The 19,084-nt window shown below is 40.1% G+C and overlaps 1 protein-coding gene across 1 annotated transcript; it reads left to right on the forward strand.

The window, feature by feature from the left end:
- Window positions 1–250: 250 nt before the first annotated feature.
- Window positions 251–17,376, forward strand: trarg1a (trafficking regulator of GLUT4 (SLC2A4) 1a). The gene is made up of 3 exons (XM_083914097.1): window positions 251–1,226; window positions 14,410–14,536; window positions 15,294–17,376. Exons 1-3 carry the CDS (start codon window positions 819–821, stop codon window positions 15,302–15,304), a joined length of 546 nt encoding a protein of 181 aa, XP_083770223.1. The 5' UTR covers window positions 251–818; the 3' UTR covers window positions 15,305–17,376.
- The last annotated feature ends 1,708 nt before the right edge of the window (window positions 17,377–19,084 follow it).

A 19,084-nucleotide genomic window follows, 5' to 3' on the forward strand; every position in this document is an offset into this window, starting at 1 on the left:
TAATTATTTTTGTTCTCTATCCTCCAGCACACACATCCATTCGTTGTGTTGTAATAGTGTTGTATTTAAATGATTGTGTGCAAACCAATGAATCAAAATGAAATCAATAAATCAAATCAAAAGATGATTGGGCTTTTATTTTGTGCGTTTTCACCGGAAGTGCTCGGTGTTAATATGGGTGACTTGACACGGGTCCCAAGTTGAGTCCAGTCGCTGTGCTGCTGCTGCTGCTGCGTCGTGGAGACAGAGGAGGAGAAGGTGTCTGATGTGGGGACTGCTCTGAGAGACGCTTCACTTTCATCCTCCTGTGCATAGGAAAGGACAGAGAGGCGTTCAGGAGACATTTCAATGAATGGACAGACTTAAAGGTAAAGTGGTGGGCCTGTGGATCAAAAACAGGAGCTCCTCTAAGTGGATGTAAGACCTATCAGAGAGGAGGGGAGTTTTTTTCTGATCTGAGCCCCTTCAAAGAATGAGCCACACGGCCGATGTGAAGGAAGGTGACGGAAAGTGATTCAAGGGGAAGAATGATACCTGCAGGACACACACTGCTTTCATCTGCTCTCTGATTTGATTCCTTTCTTCTAGGGGAGGTGATCTGTAACACCTTCATCTTTCAAATTATATTTTCTTTCCATCCACCCACCTCACTTCAGGCTGGTTGATCACACTTAGGCCTATTCAGTCAAAGTTGTAAAAACTTGCATTCAGCTTTATTATGGGATGTCAGTGTCTCCTGGCTTGTAATACATTTTAACTTTTTTTTTTTTTTTACCATTTATTTTTCTGATCTATTTTGATATAACTGAGACCTGAACATGGCCATCAACACGGACACCGACTTCCTGAAGTCCAACTTAAGTGAGGGTGGAGGAGGCTCTCAGCCCGCGGACCCCCACGAGACGGAGAAGCTCCTGGCGCTGACCACCGAGCCCGGAGGTAACGGGATGAAGATGTCCACCTCCTTCACGGTCAACATGGACAGCGACAAGGGCCAGGAGGCTGACCTGAACGGCCACAGCGTCGCTGTGAGATCGGGCTCCACCGGGCAGCTGGGCGCCGCCGCCCCCCTGTCCCCTTCCAAGGCCAGTCTCAGCCGCTCCTCCACCGGGAACGCTACCGTCCAGGAGACCCCGAAGCCCAAGGATTACCTCATCCTCGTCATCATGTCCTGCTTCTGCCCTGTGTGGCCCGTCAGCATTGTCGCACTGGTGTACTCCATCATGGTGAGTATCACATTACTATTAAAAAAAAAGTGCAAAAACGTGTGGCAGCAGAGATGGATGGATGGGTGGATGTTTTCAGTGTGTTGGAGAGACCACACGCTGATGATCTATTGTAGGTCTTTAATTTCAAACTTCATAAACTTAGGGATCTTTGCTGCACATTAAGTACAAGTCAAAAAGTGAAAATATATGTGATATCAACAAACTCTGGTTCAGAAATGTCAGGTTTGTATAACTGAGAAATGGCAAAATAACTCCCAAAACAGCTTCTGCAGCACTCTGGCGTGGTTTAACCTTCTACAGTAAATGTTTAGGCCCATAAATAATTGAGGATAGGAGTGATATTTTGGGGAGAAAGGGGATATTTCTCTTAACCCTGGGAGGGTGGTTATCAAGCTGCTTGGGAGGAGAATATTCATCTTGAATAAATATCAGATTATCAAGAACCATGTCAGTGTATTTTTTTTTTATAAAAAAAAAAAAAAGACAAATTGCCCATCATCATAAATTAGCAGAGCCCATGGTGGCATCTTAAAATAAAGTCATTTGTTTGGCTTACAGTCCAAAACCATTTTACAGTAATAAAAAACAGATGAATGCAGCAGATCCACACATTTGGATAAATCACGACAAATGATTAATCAATTATCAAAATAGTCACTAAGCAGTTAATATTGTCTTTCCCACATAATGAGAAACAACAGAGAGGCTTTTGAGAAGACCTCTGCAGAACAGTCAGACAATTCAGCACAATATTGTTGTTGTTGTAACTGGATACCCTAAAATTCTTCCTGATGTTCCATATTTCATTGAAAGAAAAGTGTTGTGTTCAAGTGCAGTGCAGCTGACTCGGTGGTCCGTGAAAACTCTGAATATCAGGGTTCACTGGAACACGCGCGCACACACACACACACACACACACACACAACACACACACACACACACACACAACTAGAGCTCAGTGCATCATCAGCTTTCCCAGTGCTGAGGCTTCAGCTGCTGGTCGTTGCTGGCGCTGACACTTGATTAATCCCCTCACTGAAAGTTTCAGGATGCAGGAAATGCTGATACAAGATGCAGCTAAGACAATGAAGCCACACTGGGCAGCCACAGATGCTTGATACGCTGCTACGGTTTAGCACTCTCTGATCAATATTCCGGGGACACAGTGCTCCGTTAGTCTTCAACAAACACTCTTCCCAACCCCGAACCGTGAACGGCGAGGCCTCTTTGCATTTATATTGCAGCTCATGTAATTGAGTCTGCAAGATCCAAAACTGAAAGCTGACACTTTTCTTGTTGTCACCCTCTGCAGTGGCGAGAGGTCTGCAGTAAAAAATGGTGGACTTGTTATTGTAGGCTGTTAGAGCTTTTAGTTCGTTTCAGTCAGCCAGTGCAACATTTCGAGAATGTCCTAGATGTCAAAGGGAGACACCGCTGTTGATTTAGATGTGTAAAATTACAAAAGGTGTGAAGGTCAAGTGTGACCTGACATGGAGAGAAATGTGACGACAAATTCATGATTTTGTCATTTAGAAAAAATCTACAGATATAGCGTAGCGTTGATGATGGTGATGCTGACCCTCGCTTCACTTTGACACACATATACAACTAAATCATTTATGCAAATATGCCGGTGATATTGCAGCAAAGCTAAAAACACATAAATAAAAAGTGGCATTCAAGTCTAGTTTCAAATGACACTTGTGCAAGTTGATATAATCAAACATCCTGCTAGAGGAAGCTCCAACAAATGCTGTCGAAGGTGTGTGATAACCAGCGTCAGCCCTGTACTGTCATGTGTGTATGTAACTGTGTCCCTCCTCTCCTGATCTTTAAACTCTCAGATGACAGAGGTTGATCTTGTATATTTACTTGTACAAAGTCAAAATCTGAAATAACAATTACTAAAAAATAATAAGAACTTCAATATTTATTTCAATTAGGTAATTACGGACAATTTTTTGGCAGTTTTCAAGCCGTTTTATTAGAGACAGGAAATGGGATGAGAGAGAGAGGGGGAGACATGCAGCAAAGGGCCGCATGTCAGAGTCGAACCCGCGACCACTGCCTTGAGGACCTTCAGCCACTTTACATGGGGCGGCTGCTCTAACCACTGTTCCACTGGCCACCCCATACAGACAAAATTGAAGGCCTGGTAATCAATAAGTTATTTGTCATTGTACACACCATATATACTACACTGATTCCCAACCATATGTTGTGGCGTAGCTCAATTTGGAAAGGGTGTGGTTTGATGGTTATCACTGTCGCCTCACAGCAAGAGGGTTCCTGGTTTGAATCCGGGCTGGGGCCCTCCTGTGTGGGTTCTCTCCAGGTTCTCCGGCTTCGTCCCACAGTCCAAAGACATGCACGTGTTAGGTTAATTGTTGACTCTAAATTGCCCGTAGGTGTGAATGTGAGTGTGAATTATTGTCTGTCTCTATGTGCCCTGCAATAGACTGGCGTCCTGTCTAGGGTGTACCCCGCCTCTCGCCCGATGTGAGCTGGGATCGGCTCCAGCCCCCCATGACCCCGTTAGGAATAAGTGGTTGAAGATGATGATTGAAATAGCTAAACGTCTACCATCTGCCACTAGTAGTACAAATGCATACTTGACCAAACTAACCTAAACATTGACAGTTTAATTGTATCAAAAAAGAATAAAATATGGTCAGTAGTATTACATAATATTAAGTGAATAATACATTAAAATGAACACGTCTCAATGTAGGGACTTGAATTCATGTGATAGGGGTGCAGGAGTACGTTTAAAGAAAAGTTTCGGAGCCACTGCTGTGTGTATGCTATCCTGAAAAAAAATTCAGAGAGACTGGCAGGTCAGTAATCCTGCTCCTTTAAATTTGTAATTGCCTTAATCTTCAGTTTTAAAAAAGGTCTTTAGCTGACTGACACCACTAGTGAAATCCAGACGTGTGTGTGCTCATCTACTGAGGTATTGAAACGGCACATCAGGGTCAAATCCTCTGCTGAATCACACAAAAGCCCTTTGTCTTTTGTTACTGATGAGGCCCTTATTTGATCTGTGTGTGCTTGAACTGGACTCCTTCAATGTGCTTCATTAGAAACAGATATACATTTACCTGATTATTCTTGCACGATTTGGGGGGCTTTTACTTGTAACAGAGTATTTTCCCACTGTGTAGAAGTACTTTTACCTCCACCAGTGAACATCTGTGTTGAACAGCAGAGAAGATAGTCTACTGTAACTGAGCAGTTCAGATGAATAAATCTTTCAACACACTTTTAAATTGAGCATCTGGCAGAATTTTACCAGGAGTCTTTTAGTGGCATCGGTAGTAACTCTGTTGTGTCAAGACTTTAACTCCTGCTGGCTGATGGCAGATTAGTTGCTATTGGCACAGCCACACTTTACTTCTGACACCGTACAGCAGCCAGCACTCAGATCTACAGAGAAACAAGGCAAAGGAAATGCAGTAGAGCCATTAGTTCTGTAATATTACTCCTGTGGGCTCTACACACCAAAGGGAATATCAGGCAGTATCCACAAGACAGCTTGTACTTCCCCGAGCCATCCTCATGAACCCACTGACATTCACAAGTCAGTCACTCGCTAATGGCACAGAAAGTGTGTGTGTGTAAGAGAGGGAGAGAGACTCAGAGAGAGAGAGAGAGCGAGAGAGAGTGAGAGAGAGAGAGAGAGAGAGAGAGAGAGAGAGAGAGAGAGAGAGAGAGAGAGACTCAGAGAGAGAGAGAGAGAGAGACTCAGAGAGAGAGAGAGAGAGAGAGAGAGAGAGAGAGGCTTCGACAGAGGGCAAAAGAAAGAAAAGTGAAGGAGGGAGAAACTGGAGCTGGCCACTAACTCAATCGAAGGCGAGAAGTCTATTTAGTTTCTCTGCAGAGGGCAGAATGCAGCAGTTAGCCAAGCTATGTGGCAGCAATCAACATCCTCTCTCTTTCCTGAGGGTATGGAAAGGGGATATGGGCAAAGAAGATCAAAACAGCATTCGCTACAAGGGCAGATGGGTGTGAGAGAGACAGCAAATGGCTATAAAGTAGTTCCTATCACTGGATTAGATAGGAATTGAATCAGATACCACAGTGATGTCAGATAAGTGCAAGTGAGTCAGAGCAGGAAAAAAATGGTTTACAACAATCTCTGCAAACAAATGAATCAAAAGTAATGCGGTTGATAACGCACAATACAGCCCTACCTAGAGTGCGAGCTCACGAGTCACGACTAAGTGCTGATATTCTCCTCGCCCATGTGAAATGGATACTTCTGGAAAGTAAAAAAAAAAAAAGAAACTGCTCAACTGCTGTTTAAATGGTGTTAATGCAGGGAAGTCAGAGGAAACAGCCCAGACTCCAGGAAACTATAAACGTAAAAAGAAAAACAGGATGAATATGTTTGACATAATGTAGTGTATAATGAGTTAGCTGAGGTGGGCTGTTGATGAGGGTGTAAAGCTGCCTTCATTCATTGAAAAGGGCTCAGGTTTTCAACTATTGTATAACTTTAACTTCTAACCTGCTCAGCACCAAACAGCAGCCAAACCAAGTTAGTTAATGGCTGATGAGCACAGTGGATCATTAAGCAGCTTACGGGCCAAATATTTCCTTCAGGAGCTGGTGAAAACTCCCCTGGAAGTCAAGACCCACATGTAGAGAGACCTAGAATCTTGCAATGAGCGATAGACCTTCCCAACTCAACGGGCAGCACCAACGCATGCATTCAGAATACCACTGCACTCAATTGGATAGCAGTATGCCCAATCAGAGCAATGAAGAAGGTGGCGTATCTAGAACGACGGAAAAACAAGTCAGTGGCAGAGTTAATTTCTATCACAACTTCAAATGTGCACCACTGTAGTCATCGGTTACACCCACCCATAGAGCTGGGTCTGTTCGACGTTCCTGCCTGTTAAAGGGGAGGTTTTCGTTGCCACTGTGTGCACAAGATTGGTGTTGCTACTCATGGGGGAATTGTTGGGTCTATATAAATCATAAATAAGTCAGAATGTGGTCTTTACCTACTCTATATGTTAAGTGTCTTGAGATAACGTTTGTCATGAATTGGCACTGGAAATAAAATTGAATTGAATTGGAAATAACAGATAGCAAGATTTGATTGGTGATTTGGGATTTTCGGAAATAGTTAAAGTTATAATCTGTAAGATTTTCATCGAGTTATTGTCTGCTTACTATCCATCAACAAGTGAGTTAAAACAACGGTGATTGATAATGAAAGCACTTGTTGCCTTTTTGCCGAGTATTTCAATCTGTGTCTATGGCAACATTCCCTCTGTAAAGACCTTTTCAAAACAGTCCTAGTTTATTTCCTGTTGCAGTTTATTTGAATGACATCAGCTGACAGGAAGTTAACTAGGACCAACATTGCTGTTGCCTAGCAATGGAAATCCGTTGAAATCTTCCATTAAAAATGCGCCGCCATGTAAATGATGCTGCTGACAGCGGTTGGTCTGCCGGTAGAACTCGTCACTGTCGGTTATGCTGCGTTCACTTTTAATCCAAAATTGTGAACTTCCAACTTCTGAGTCAGGCTTGTAGTAAGGGCAGAAGTTTAATAGGAACAAGTGTGTTTGTATGAATTTAAGAGGGTAACATAAAGGGGATGGACCGGAAGAAGAAGAGAGGTGAATATGTGTCAATAAAGTTTACAAAAGAGAAAAAAAAGTTAAGACATAGCGACCCTGAACGTGACAAGATGGAGGGCTCTGAAAGAACTGGCTTGCCTGCAATAACATCTTACCACCAAAGAGGTCGCTAGAAACAACGTATCTAAATTCTTACGGATTATGACTTTAATAGGCTCCATAGCTGAGTGCCCAGAGGCAGCGGCAGAGCAATTGGAAATTAGCTAGTGCTGCGTCTGGATTTCAAGGGTAGGTGAAAACCCAGACAGAGCTAAAAGTAGTGTGAATATTGGACTTCATTCATCAAGTGGACACAAGCAGGGCTCCCAATGAATGCTAATGTTGCGCTGTGTGAGTATGTAAATAGGCAATTGTTTGCTAACACAACATTACGGTATATGGTGATAATGTGTCAGTGTTGTGTTTCCAACTGGCCAATAATCAATGAATGCAGCTGAATGTGTTTGTAGATATAATTTTCTCACCATTTACTGTACTTATGTCCACATTACATAAACTGCATTTTATAATTCCAGCAAATATTTTAACTAACTTTTAGAAGGCATCAAGCCACAGCAAGTAAAAAATTAAACTCTAACAGAGATAACCGATGAACAGACCCGAAACTTCAAACAAACAACGAGACAGTTTTATTCCTGTAAATGACCAAAATGACTTTAATTAAAATTCAATCTGTTAGGGCCTCATTTAGCCTTGTAAAAGGAGTCAGCATGTTTCTGTTCTGGCAGATGGTGCATTGCTAACAACAGGACTGCCAAAAGTTACATCCATCATCATCCACCTCAACTTCCAGCAGCAGGACCACCTAAAAGCCAACTTCCAGCTGGCTACCACCACAGATCTCTGACAGATGCTCTGGTGGGGAAGGCTTGCGGCTGGCAAACACGGAAGATGTGCAGTCAATTATGGGGATTGGAGAGGCGGGGGTAATAGGTTTTTACTGCTCAGACCAGCCTATCCCAGTAATGGGAAGGCCCAAACTGCAGAAGCATTATTGCACGCTCGGCAGATTTGCCTGTGAAATATGGACTTGCAATGCTGCACTGGATGGATGACTGTGAATGTGTGTGTGTGTGTGTGTGTGTGTGTGTGTGTGTGTGTGTGTGTGTGTATATGTGTGTAAGTGTATGTGTGTGTATAGGTAAATGACTTCTTATTAGCAATCTAATACCACAGATATAGTGGGAGAGCACTTTATGCTGTTGTACCCAATTATATGAACCCTATCAGAGTCTTGCAGAGAGAAAACTACGGACTGATGATATTTTAATAGAAAATAGATTTATTTATTATTTGCAATGTTAAAGGAAATGATATTATGCTTCCGTAGTGGATAACATAGGATATAATGAAAGCTAGCTGTGTCATGATGTAATGACATTGGAGCACCACCCAGCATTAAAGTAAAATACAACATGCAAAAGTACATTTTTATACACAAAGTCGATGGCAATAGTAAGCCACTGCAGGATCTTTTTTTTCTGCTATAGGTCAATATGCCTGAGCTTAGAAAAAACCTTGTCCACACACGCAAAATTAGAATTAAATTGGTGAGAGGTCTTATTTTGAATCTGATCCAAATCTTACCCTATTATTATGCTAGTGATTTTTTGTGTTTATTATGTACAGTATGTCCCTTGTCCTTGAAAGAAAAGACGTGAGATCCGGCTCCATTCAACGAATCATAATTCCCATCTACTTTGTCCAGACCTGATTAGTAATATCTCTAACTATCCTCCGACTCTTAGTGTAACACCATCAGGAGGTTGAAATCTGAATTTGTCCAATACATTAGTTTATTACTTAACACCGGCGAAACTAACATGAACTAACATTAACACAGTAACCATAACACCCGCTTTACATCAAATTTAAGTAGTTAGGAAGTATACAGTACATGCATTTGTGTTGTAACTGGACTCTTGTTTGCTCATAGTTTTTAAATCCCCTGATGGATCCGGATAAAACCTTTCCTGATTGGTTATTAGAGCTTCCTTTTCCTGTGTCAATCTGATACCTATTTATGTGTTTGCCCCTTTCTGGAGAGGACATGCGGCACTTTGTAGAGGTATTGTATAATGATGATCTCATTTAGTTTTGACAAACATATCACTAATAGCAGCATACCTCGTTAATCTTGATAACAGTGTACTGCGCTATGAACTAAATTGTGCAACCTGACCCTGGATTATCTAAATAAACAATGGTCCGCTTATTACTGATGTGCTAAATGTATGAAGGCATACACCATTATATGGCTTTGTGTTTCTGTAATGCTAACACTTAGGTTAGTTAGCTTGTTTGAACTATGTTTCCAGTCCACAAGATAACGTATATAATATATAATGTATAAGCTGCAGCAGCAGCTAGAATGCATTTTATAGCTCCAAGAATGAGAGCACTGCCATCATGAGTCTGACAGATTTGATTATCTCACTGCATTGAGTGGTTTGCAATTTTAATGGTCATTCGCCTGTAACAAGACAGAGTCTAAAAGCCCTGCTTAGCGACCCCTAGAGGCTGCCATGCTCCTTATGTCCTCATGATCCTTAACACTGAGACTGAGAGACAACCAACAGCCTTGTGCTCTCTCTGATAGGGCTAAAAAATGCCTACAATTAATGATAAATGATCCTCAAGCCTGACTTTTGAAAGAGTTTTTTTAAATGTAGGTTTCTAAGTTAAAAAGTAAAATACATAGCAAAAGGTGTCATACACTTTAAAGAGGGCCACATAAATATCTGAAAAAAGACTGAAAATGAATGTTTTATAGTAAATAAGCAGCATAGATGCAAATAAAGACATTTAATTTGATTAAAAATTCAGTCATAAGTCTAATAGACTTATAGACATAACTACACACCAGCTCCTGGTTGTACACTGTCCCTCCCCACCAGGCTGCTGCTGGCTCTCCATTATTAATGACAAGAGCGAAAGGGAGCACTTACTGACTTATAGCCTCCACCTTTCACTGCTGAACACATGAACTACAGAGAGAGAGAAGCTGTGTGTGTGTGTGTGTGTGTGTGTGTGTGTGTGTGTGTGTGTGTGTGTGTGTGTGTGTGTGTACATTTGTAGCACAATGAGCACTGGACAAGACACTTCGAGGGTTGAATTTCCCATTCAGAAAACAAATATGACCAGGCTTACTCTCATTGTGGATCAATACAGACATTCATCAGCTGAGTGAAGGATACCTCCCACTAACCCCAAACACACCCGAACACACACGAACACACACACACACACACACACACACACACACACACACACACACACACACACACACACACACACACACACACACACACACACACACACACACGCACACACGCACACAAACGCACACACACACATGCATGTACACGCACACACACACACACACTAAATCACCTGCAGCCCCTGAAGCTAGCATCAAACAATACAGCGTGTATTAAACAGGGATGCTGACTTAGAGCCTGGTCTTATTTCTTTCTTTTCTTTGCCTTTTTATGATGGATGTAAAATGTCATCATATACCTTCATTAATGTTTTCTCTCCAGACAGCCTAAAAAAACAGTGTTTTCTGGAAGGGACTTTCATTGATTTAGGGTGCTGATGTTGCTTTTCTCTGTGCTGTGAGTCTGGATCAATACAGGCTCCCCTGGGACTGTGTTTGCACCATAGCTTCACATTGCAGTGCTGGAAGTGAGAATCGTGTCCCTCGGTGTGAGTGTGGAAGAAATAAAATCTCTTGTTTTACTGTCAGGAACCCAAATTGACACATGCAGCTTTTGTGGCTAAAGTCACATTAAAATTATATCAACAACAATTAAAAAAAAATTCTGTGATCTTAGAATAACTCCTTCAAGTCAATATTTTTTTGTCAATTAAATATCTTACAGCTGTCTTTTAGAGGTATTTTGAAGTAAAGTGAATTAAAGTATATATATATATATATATATATATATATATATATATATATATATATATATATATATATATATATATATATATATATATAGGCATATATATAGGCATATATATATATATATATATATATATATATAGGCATATATATATAGGCATATATATATAGGCATATATATATATATATATATATATATATATATATATATAGGCATATATATATATATATATAGGCAGATATATAGGCACATATATATATCATTCTGTATATTTTATAACGTGCAAAAAGCCAGTGGAAAACAGGTAGTTTACACATCATTTTAAATGATGTATACTGTTTTCACAAACATTGAAAAGGAAAACAGGTTATTAAAAAAATGGTGTACTACTGTTTACTGTGTACGTATTTGAAAGTAGTTCTCTGCACCTGATTTAGTGGAACACCCCTGGGGTTGTACTGTACCCACCCACATGCCCCAAATGCATTGTGGGATCTGACTCTGCCCGAGACAACCTGGAGACAGAGAGGCTCATGGGAGTGAGAGGATTAAGTAACGAGGAGGAGACTGGGGATGATGACGGGAGGGTTCTCTCTCTCTCTCCCTACAGTGTAATCTTATCTTGTACTGAGGCAAACCCCAACTCTACACCCTCAATATAAAATGAAGATACTGATAACATATTGGGATTTAAAAATGCATTGCTTAGGTAAAAAATAAAGAAAGTAAAAAAAAAATGTGGAAAATGACAAAGTGAAGAACAAGAATGTGAAGTTAATTTCCTGATGTATTGCACGCAGCCTCTGCTGCTTTGTTCAGCACCACGGACAGCTCCTACAGTTTTCCTCAGACTTATAAAACGAGCAAAAGGCTGCGTTGCATGGGAGGTGAATTTAGACTTTGTTGTTTGTGATCTCTTCCCCTTCTGTCTTTACTGTTGTTTAACACAGAATATGATACTGTTTTCCCTCTGAGTCTGACCTTTCAACAGTCTCAGTTTACCGGGGCATAGACCCAAAAACGCAGTTAAAACCACCCTAGGGATGCCGACTTAAATAAGCCAGTATTGTGTACATTATCCAAGTAGCTGGATTGAAATGCAATGAGTGGACAGGCCAGTGCCACTGCATAACTTTATCCCACTCTTTTGTTCACGAAAGCATTCCTGGACAGTTTTAATCTCCAGGCATGGTGTGTTATCTAATTAAAAGACGCTGGCATAAAGGGATGGTCACTTGTCCTTTAGCATTCAAACGTTCATTATAAAACAGGCTCAGTGAGTGCCATGCAAAGGTAACCAACACCGTCACACTACCCCAGACTGCAGTGTTTTCACTCTGTGTGTTGGATGCATTTAGTCACACAACCGGAGTGAGACAGCAGGAAATGGAATTCATCAGACCAGGCAAATGCTTCCTCCCCAGTGTCCAATGTTGTTCTTCCTTTCCTCAGTGTAACCTGTAATTCTTGTTTAGTGCTGATAGAAACACAACTCTTCAGCCATTAGCTGTCATACCACATTTATGTTAAGATGTTATATTGTTATGGGGTTTCAGCACTAGTGGAGCCCACTGTAGACTTTCTGACGCTCTGCACACTTCCTGTTGTCCTATTTTACTCTCTAACCTTAAACGTATTATCATTATATACGGTATCTGTTATATCACATATCATTTGCATTTAAGTTAACTTAACAAGTGAAATCAAATAGGTATCATACTTCTCCTGACCTGATAGACCTAGTCACTCTATTTAAAATAATAAGATATTGTTTTTGTTGTTGTTTGGTTTCTAATAGGACATGTTTACATGCTTTAATGTTCTAAAAAATGTTACTCAGGAGTAAAGCTGGGGGATATTTTCACGTGGGATCAATTAATTTTGTGTTGAAAAGACTGTTTCATATACTGTTTCAGCAGCAGTGGCAGAAATAAGTAACATATACAACAGGAATAAAGAATGTGTTTTTAATATTTAAACACAGTGTTCAGTTCTTTTAAAAAAGAAAATCAACATGTCATAAAATGAACCTTTCTTGGAATTAACTAAAATTTAAAGCGACCCAAATCCAACAAACGTTGATGAGAAGAAAGTGACAATCAACCGATTAAGATTTGTTTTGGGACTCTCACACATGAAAGCAATGCACACAAATATAGAAAACCCACACCCCTTACACACACACGCACACGCACACACACACACACACACACACACACACACACACACATACACACACACACACACACACACACACACATCCTGTCTTCATATCTGCAGCATACATAAGCAATATGCACACGTCAAGTTGATCTACAGCCCCTTTACATCGCTGCGCTCACATACTCCATCCAATTGGATCAATCCCAATCTGCCAATCTGAAATAGACAATTTTGCCGTTCACAGCTAGGAATAAATTATTTTCGGAATTTTACCTTAAGGGACTCTGCAGCACCCAGTGGACATGTCAAAATTTCTACACTAATTGTTCGTCATTTCCCTTGCAAAATAACTCGGCAGTCACTTAATGGAAAAACCACCTGATAAATATTTTAAAGCATAACTCTCAGAGAGAGCTCTTGTACTGTGTAGGGAACTTACTCTGGGTTATGTATGTATGGGGTACTGAGAGAGAGTTAATATGGTTACTGCTGATTCAGCTCTCTTTTCTGAATAACAGTCATCTTGAGCCATGAGCTTGTCTGTGAATTTGCCCACGTATAATGTGGCAAAAGGGCAATCAATTTCTATTCCAAAAATTGTCATTACTTCTTTAGCGATCTATTGCCAGTATTAATTAAAATATATTTTGTGTTTTTTTACCACATTCCCTCCAGCATTCATTCTTCTCATGACCGTATTATGATTTTCAGATATAACTCCCTCCGGGTTCCTGAGTTGAAAGTCTCTGCCTGGCTTTCCCATATAATAATAATAATAATAATAATAATAATAATAATAATAATAATAATAATAATAATAATAATAATAATAATAATACAAATAATAATTGTTTTGTGCTTTCTCCATGAACATTTCCATATAGTAGTAGATTTCCTGTAGTTTTGTAATATATTGTGTATACTTGATTTTGGATGTTTGTTATCTTTATCTTATCTTATATGCTTCAGTAATATATTGACCAAGTTAGGTTCCCTATCCTTTCTTTGTTTCATTTCTTTACAAAAGTCATCACTGACCTGGAGTTATCTGAAGAAACCTTTGTTTTCAAGGTTATACAACTGCAGCAGATATGAAAAAGTAATCTAATCTGGAATATTCTGCATAACAAGTGATAGGTATATTGCTTTTCAGAGGGGTTAAGGTCCCTCCATACATATGTCATGCCAGGGGAATATATGCATTAAATAAAGTAACTTCTGACGGATGTAACAACCTGCCTTCTATAATCTGTAATATGAGCAGTTATATGACTAATATGGCCACTTATCTTTTATGCCGATTTGTGAGAGGAATAAAATGTATTCATTACACTTTTTTTACACGTTACGTTATGTTATGGTTTAGTTTACATTTATATGTAACATCTGTGAGTTAACATTATCATTCCAATGTTACTCTTGGTAATACCATATGCTTTTGTGCGTCTCCAGTCCAGAAACAGTCTCCAGGTGGGGGATATTGACGGGGCCAGGAGGCTGGGTCGACTGGCTCGTCTGCTCAGTATCGTCTCCATCATCCTGGGCATCGTCAGCATCACAGTCTACGTCTCCGTTGCAGGTAGAGGAACAACGACAAGAAGGACAAATTTCAAAATGCAATCTAGTTTTTATGTTTGTGATAATCACTCACATTTACATAGAGTAGGTTTAGCCTCAGTGACATCCAGTGTACATGAAATGAATATAGTATAGATTATGAGCAAATGGATATCACTTTAAACGATGTATGGCGTGTGAGCACGTGTCCACTTACAGACGCACGCACGCACGCACGCACGTGCACAACACACACACACACACACACACACACACACACACACACACACACACACACACACACACACACACACACACACACACACACACACACACACACACACACACACACACACACACACACACACACACACACACACACACACACACACACACACACACACACACACACACACACACACACACACACACACACACACAGGGCTTTCACAACAAGTGTTCAACAACAATGAATACCTACTGCATTACGATTACAGGATGATATATGACACTACCACACAAGCATGAGGTGTGTGTTTTGCTCTGTCTTAACTCAGCACATTTCCAAGCCCTGTGTGTGTGTGTGCAGATTGATTTAGCACCACAGCAACTGTAGTGGGCTGACTATGCAGCAAGGGCAGCTACCCTATTGCTCAAAGCCTTCGACACTTGAGCTGCACAAGTCAAAGTAATTGATTTGATGTTGAGTTTAAGCTGTCTTTGTGTGTGGCCTGACTTTCTCTGACGATGCTGCGCTTTGTGTCTTCTTTCTGTTGCAGTGAGTCATTGACATGGAGGACCCTGATGGAAAAGAATAAACCGTGAAAGCCAAAACACGGATGCAACAAGGGGGGGAAAAAAGCCTGTTCCAAGACAAAATAAACAAGAAATACAATTCCTAACTTAATGCCATATTGTAAATACATCATGACTGAACTTAGAGAGCAAAAAAATAGGCAACTCCTGAGAGTAGGGACTGCAAGTGAACAAAAGCATTCAGAGAAGAATTCAGAGATGCATGCATTAAAACCCAGTAATATTTGCTTGACAAAAATAACAAAAAACCTGATGTAAAATTGTTCAGGTTAAAACAGAGGAAAAAGAAAATGCAGATTTGTATGTGACCAGGAGGACTCATGAATGTTTCTTTTTTGTAATAATGGACTTCTTAAAATGAAGAGGATGATGTGTGAGGAGTGATACGCATTTTCTATGTCTGGGCTCCTTTGAGAAACAGACTCTGGGTTTTGGCTTCGAACTTGGGACAGCTGCATATAATCCTCATATATTCCTTACTGAACCTCTTGCATTCAAAGCATATACAGCTACAAATATATTTGAAATATGGATATATGAGTATATATATATATAGATGTACATTTTATAAAATGTTTGTATGCCAAGTGGTGCTGGGTTTGTTAAGACTGTCACGATGGATGCTTTGTCAGCACTTAGATTATCAGTGGAAATCCAAGGGTTTTGAAAAAAGGGGCAGGAAACACATCTTTCATTTTTGTTATTTACTATCATTTTTGAAACTAAAAGAAAAATTGAGACCAACTGCATGCCTGAATGTAGATAACCAAAATTCTGCCTTCATTTTGACTGTTATTAGTTGTCTCTTTTCTTATTAAGGAGTCGGAGAGGCTAACAGGATTGCACATGTAAGAATGATTTGTGTACATTCTGTAGGTCTAGCCCCCGTACAGTGTGTGAGGACTGGGATCGAACCCTCAAACACCCTTCTTTCAAAATGTCTTGAACCTTGCCAGGGGCTGAAATGCATGCCAGACCTCCCAAATTCGTTATTTTTTGTCTTTCACATCCTCCAATTCTTTACGACAAACCCTTATTTAGTGACTGTACCCTTCTTCTGGTACCCTGAAACTCCATTTTACATATTACCTTGTACTACCTTTCTACACACCATAGCTCCTCGTTTTCCATTTACATTCTTACATTGTTATACATTGACTGTTTAATGCCATTATTTCACTGAATGTTCTTTTCCGCTCCTTGTATTGGTATGAAATGTATTTATATGGGCATATATATATGTAATATGTATGCATGCTATGGGCCAAACAGGCTTACACACGTTTATGTTTTTGTAAATGAACAGTCCTATGAGTTTGACTGAGTAACAACGAATAGCATTTAAAGAAGCGTTCTTTAAAATCCAAGCATGACAGATTGTCTTTATCTGTCACTTTATCAGAGGAGGTGACGACACAGGACTGTTGTATTGACACATCACAGGCTTATGCTACAAGCACAGGTAACATTACTGCAAGACCATGTAGCATTCTTTAAATCCACAGCTTTTCTTTGGGCGTCAATGTTTCTTTTTCATCTTGTGCAATTTAAATCAGGAATAATTTGGACAAAGTCCCTTTAAAGTGACGAAATGTTTGTTTGTTTGAGGACTACAAGTAAATGTAACACAAATACAAGCAAAACACCAGCTAATTTCAACATATGAGGGATGAAATGTGTCAGACTATACAGCCAGAGAGACTCTACAACACAACCATCATCAATGTGTAAGGCTAAACAACTGCAATCTGTCAAGTGTTAAATGCACAATGTTTTGTGTGAAATGGGTTTTTCTCAATTCATACCAATTCATAGTTGTACATAAAAATCACATTTTCTATCCAAACATCTGAAAGCAGCAGCAAAATCCAAAGATCCTCCATGTTAACTACCAAATTTTAAAAGCGTCACATTGCATTGTGGCCAATATGGCATTTTCCATAGCTGACATTGATGCTTAAGAGCCATCTGTCTAGTTTATAAGCTCTGCTCTGTCAGTAAAACAGTTCAAACCTTTGTTTCATTTTTGATATATTACAATTTCCTTTCCAGTATACTGTATGTGCCAGTTTTCATCTTTGTGGTGTACATTTTGCATGTCTGGAATAAATGTTACCATGCATGGTCCAAGTTTTTGTCTTCTGATGATACTGTTTGGTAGATGGACTTGTACTTACTGTATATAGCACCTCTCTAGTCTTCAGACCAATCAAGGTGCTTTAACACTACTTGCCACATTCACCCTTTCACACACACATTCATGCTACACAATTTGGGTTCAGTGTCTTGCCCAAGGACACTAGGACATGTTTGTTTTTTTAGTTTAGAAGTCTTAACAAGAAGAATTTACAGCCATATTCTGACACTGTGAGGCTGTATTTAGGCACTGCAGTGCTTTAAAATAAATGCCAACATCTGCTTGATATTGCCAACATGTTGATGTTTTACAGCTACAATATTCACCATTTCAGCATGCCATAATTTACAATTTAGGACCAAATACAAAGGACAGCTGAGACCTGTTAGACTGTATTTAAAAAAGGAAGCAAGTTAGAGGTTTTGTCAGGGACTCACCGAAGTCATAGACTTCATCTTCTGGGGATCATGTGTACAAAATGTCAGGCCACTCACTGGTAAGAAGGAATGCATGATAGTAAGAAAAAGCTTATGGAGAATGTTATCAATTATGCAAATTGAAAGAGGTAGAGGAAGAGGTAGAGGAAAGAGGTAGAAACATCAAAATCATGTTACCACAACGATTTCTCTCATACACGCATGGTGAGTGCACAAAGCTACATTTGTGAATTTAGTATTTATGTGTTAACTTTTGAGACAGAATCCGAGAGATTTATTCTACTCTTTGTTAAGGCCGCAGTCTGTGGCGCCTTTGTATTGGATTGTGCTACATTGTACAGCTGTTGCTTTTATTAGATCTAAACCCTGTACATACTGCAGGTCCTGATGCGCAGGCCACTGAAGCACCATTTATCCTGGCCGCCACAACTGTGGGTTATAGATGGCACTGGAGAAAGAAAAAAAGAAAAATGAGAAATGAAGAATTCATGACAGGTTTTGCACTTTTAAAGCCAGCTCTCCGCATCTATGCTCTCGGCAGAGTAGCTGCCTGATGTGATGCTGAAACAATAAAAAACGTGTAATCTATCTTCTGCCTGACTGAAGGACTTTTTCTGGCTTCCAGATATAAATGGTCTGTTCTTTAATTTGCCAAAATTAAAGTTAGAACTACATATGCCTATCCTATACTTGATACTCAAAACGCCTTTTAACCCATCAATAAACGTCTGCAAAGATAACTGCAACTTGTGTCATCAGACAAGTTTGCAGTGCTTGAAGGAGCCGTCTGGTTACTACACAGACGACCAAACTTCTGTCTCTGAAAAGACGGACTGTGCTTGTCAGAGGTTATTGTAGCGCGACCCCTTCTAAGTGAGAGGATCTGGCGCTTAGTTCTGCTTGGGTGGCGTTCAGTTTGAGTGGCTGAAATATTCAGGAGCTCAACGCTTCAGCACCTCTGCAGTCGTACCGACAGCCTGAACACATGTCTGAACCAAATTTAGACTCCAGCACAGGGTTTCCCCTCCTAAAAGAGGTGAGGTATGCAGGGGGAAGATGCCAACGCTCGTCTGGCTAGACAACTGTTTTCTTTACTTTCAGGCTCTTTGTGAGAAAGGCATCAAACGGGGGAATGAGGACAAGACACCAAATTTATCCTCTTCAGTCCGTTGAAGTGAGC

Source organism: Echiichthys vipera (assembly GCF_963691815.1).
Source record: "Echiichthys vipera genome assembly, chromosome: 5".
Lineage (NCBI taxonomy): Eukaryota > Metazoa > Chordata > Actinopteri > Perciformes > Trachinidae > Echiichthys > Echiichthys vipera.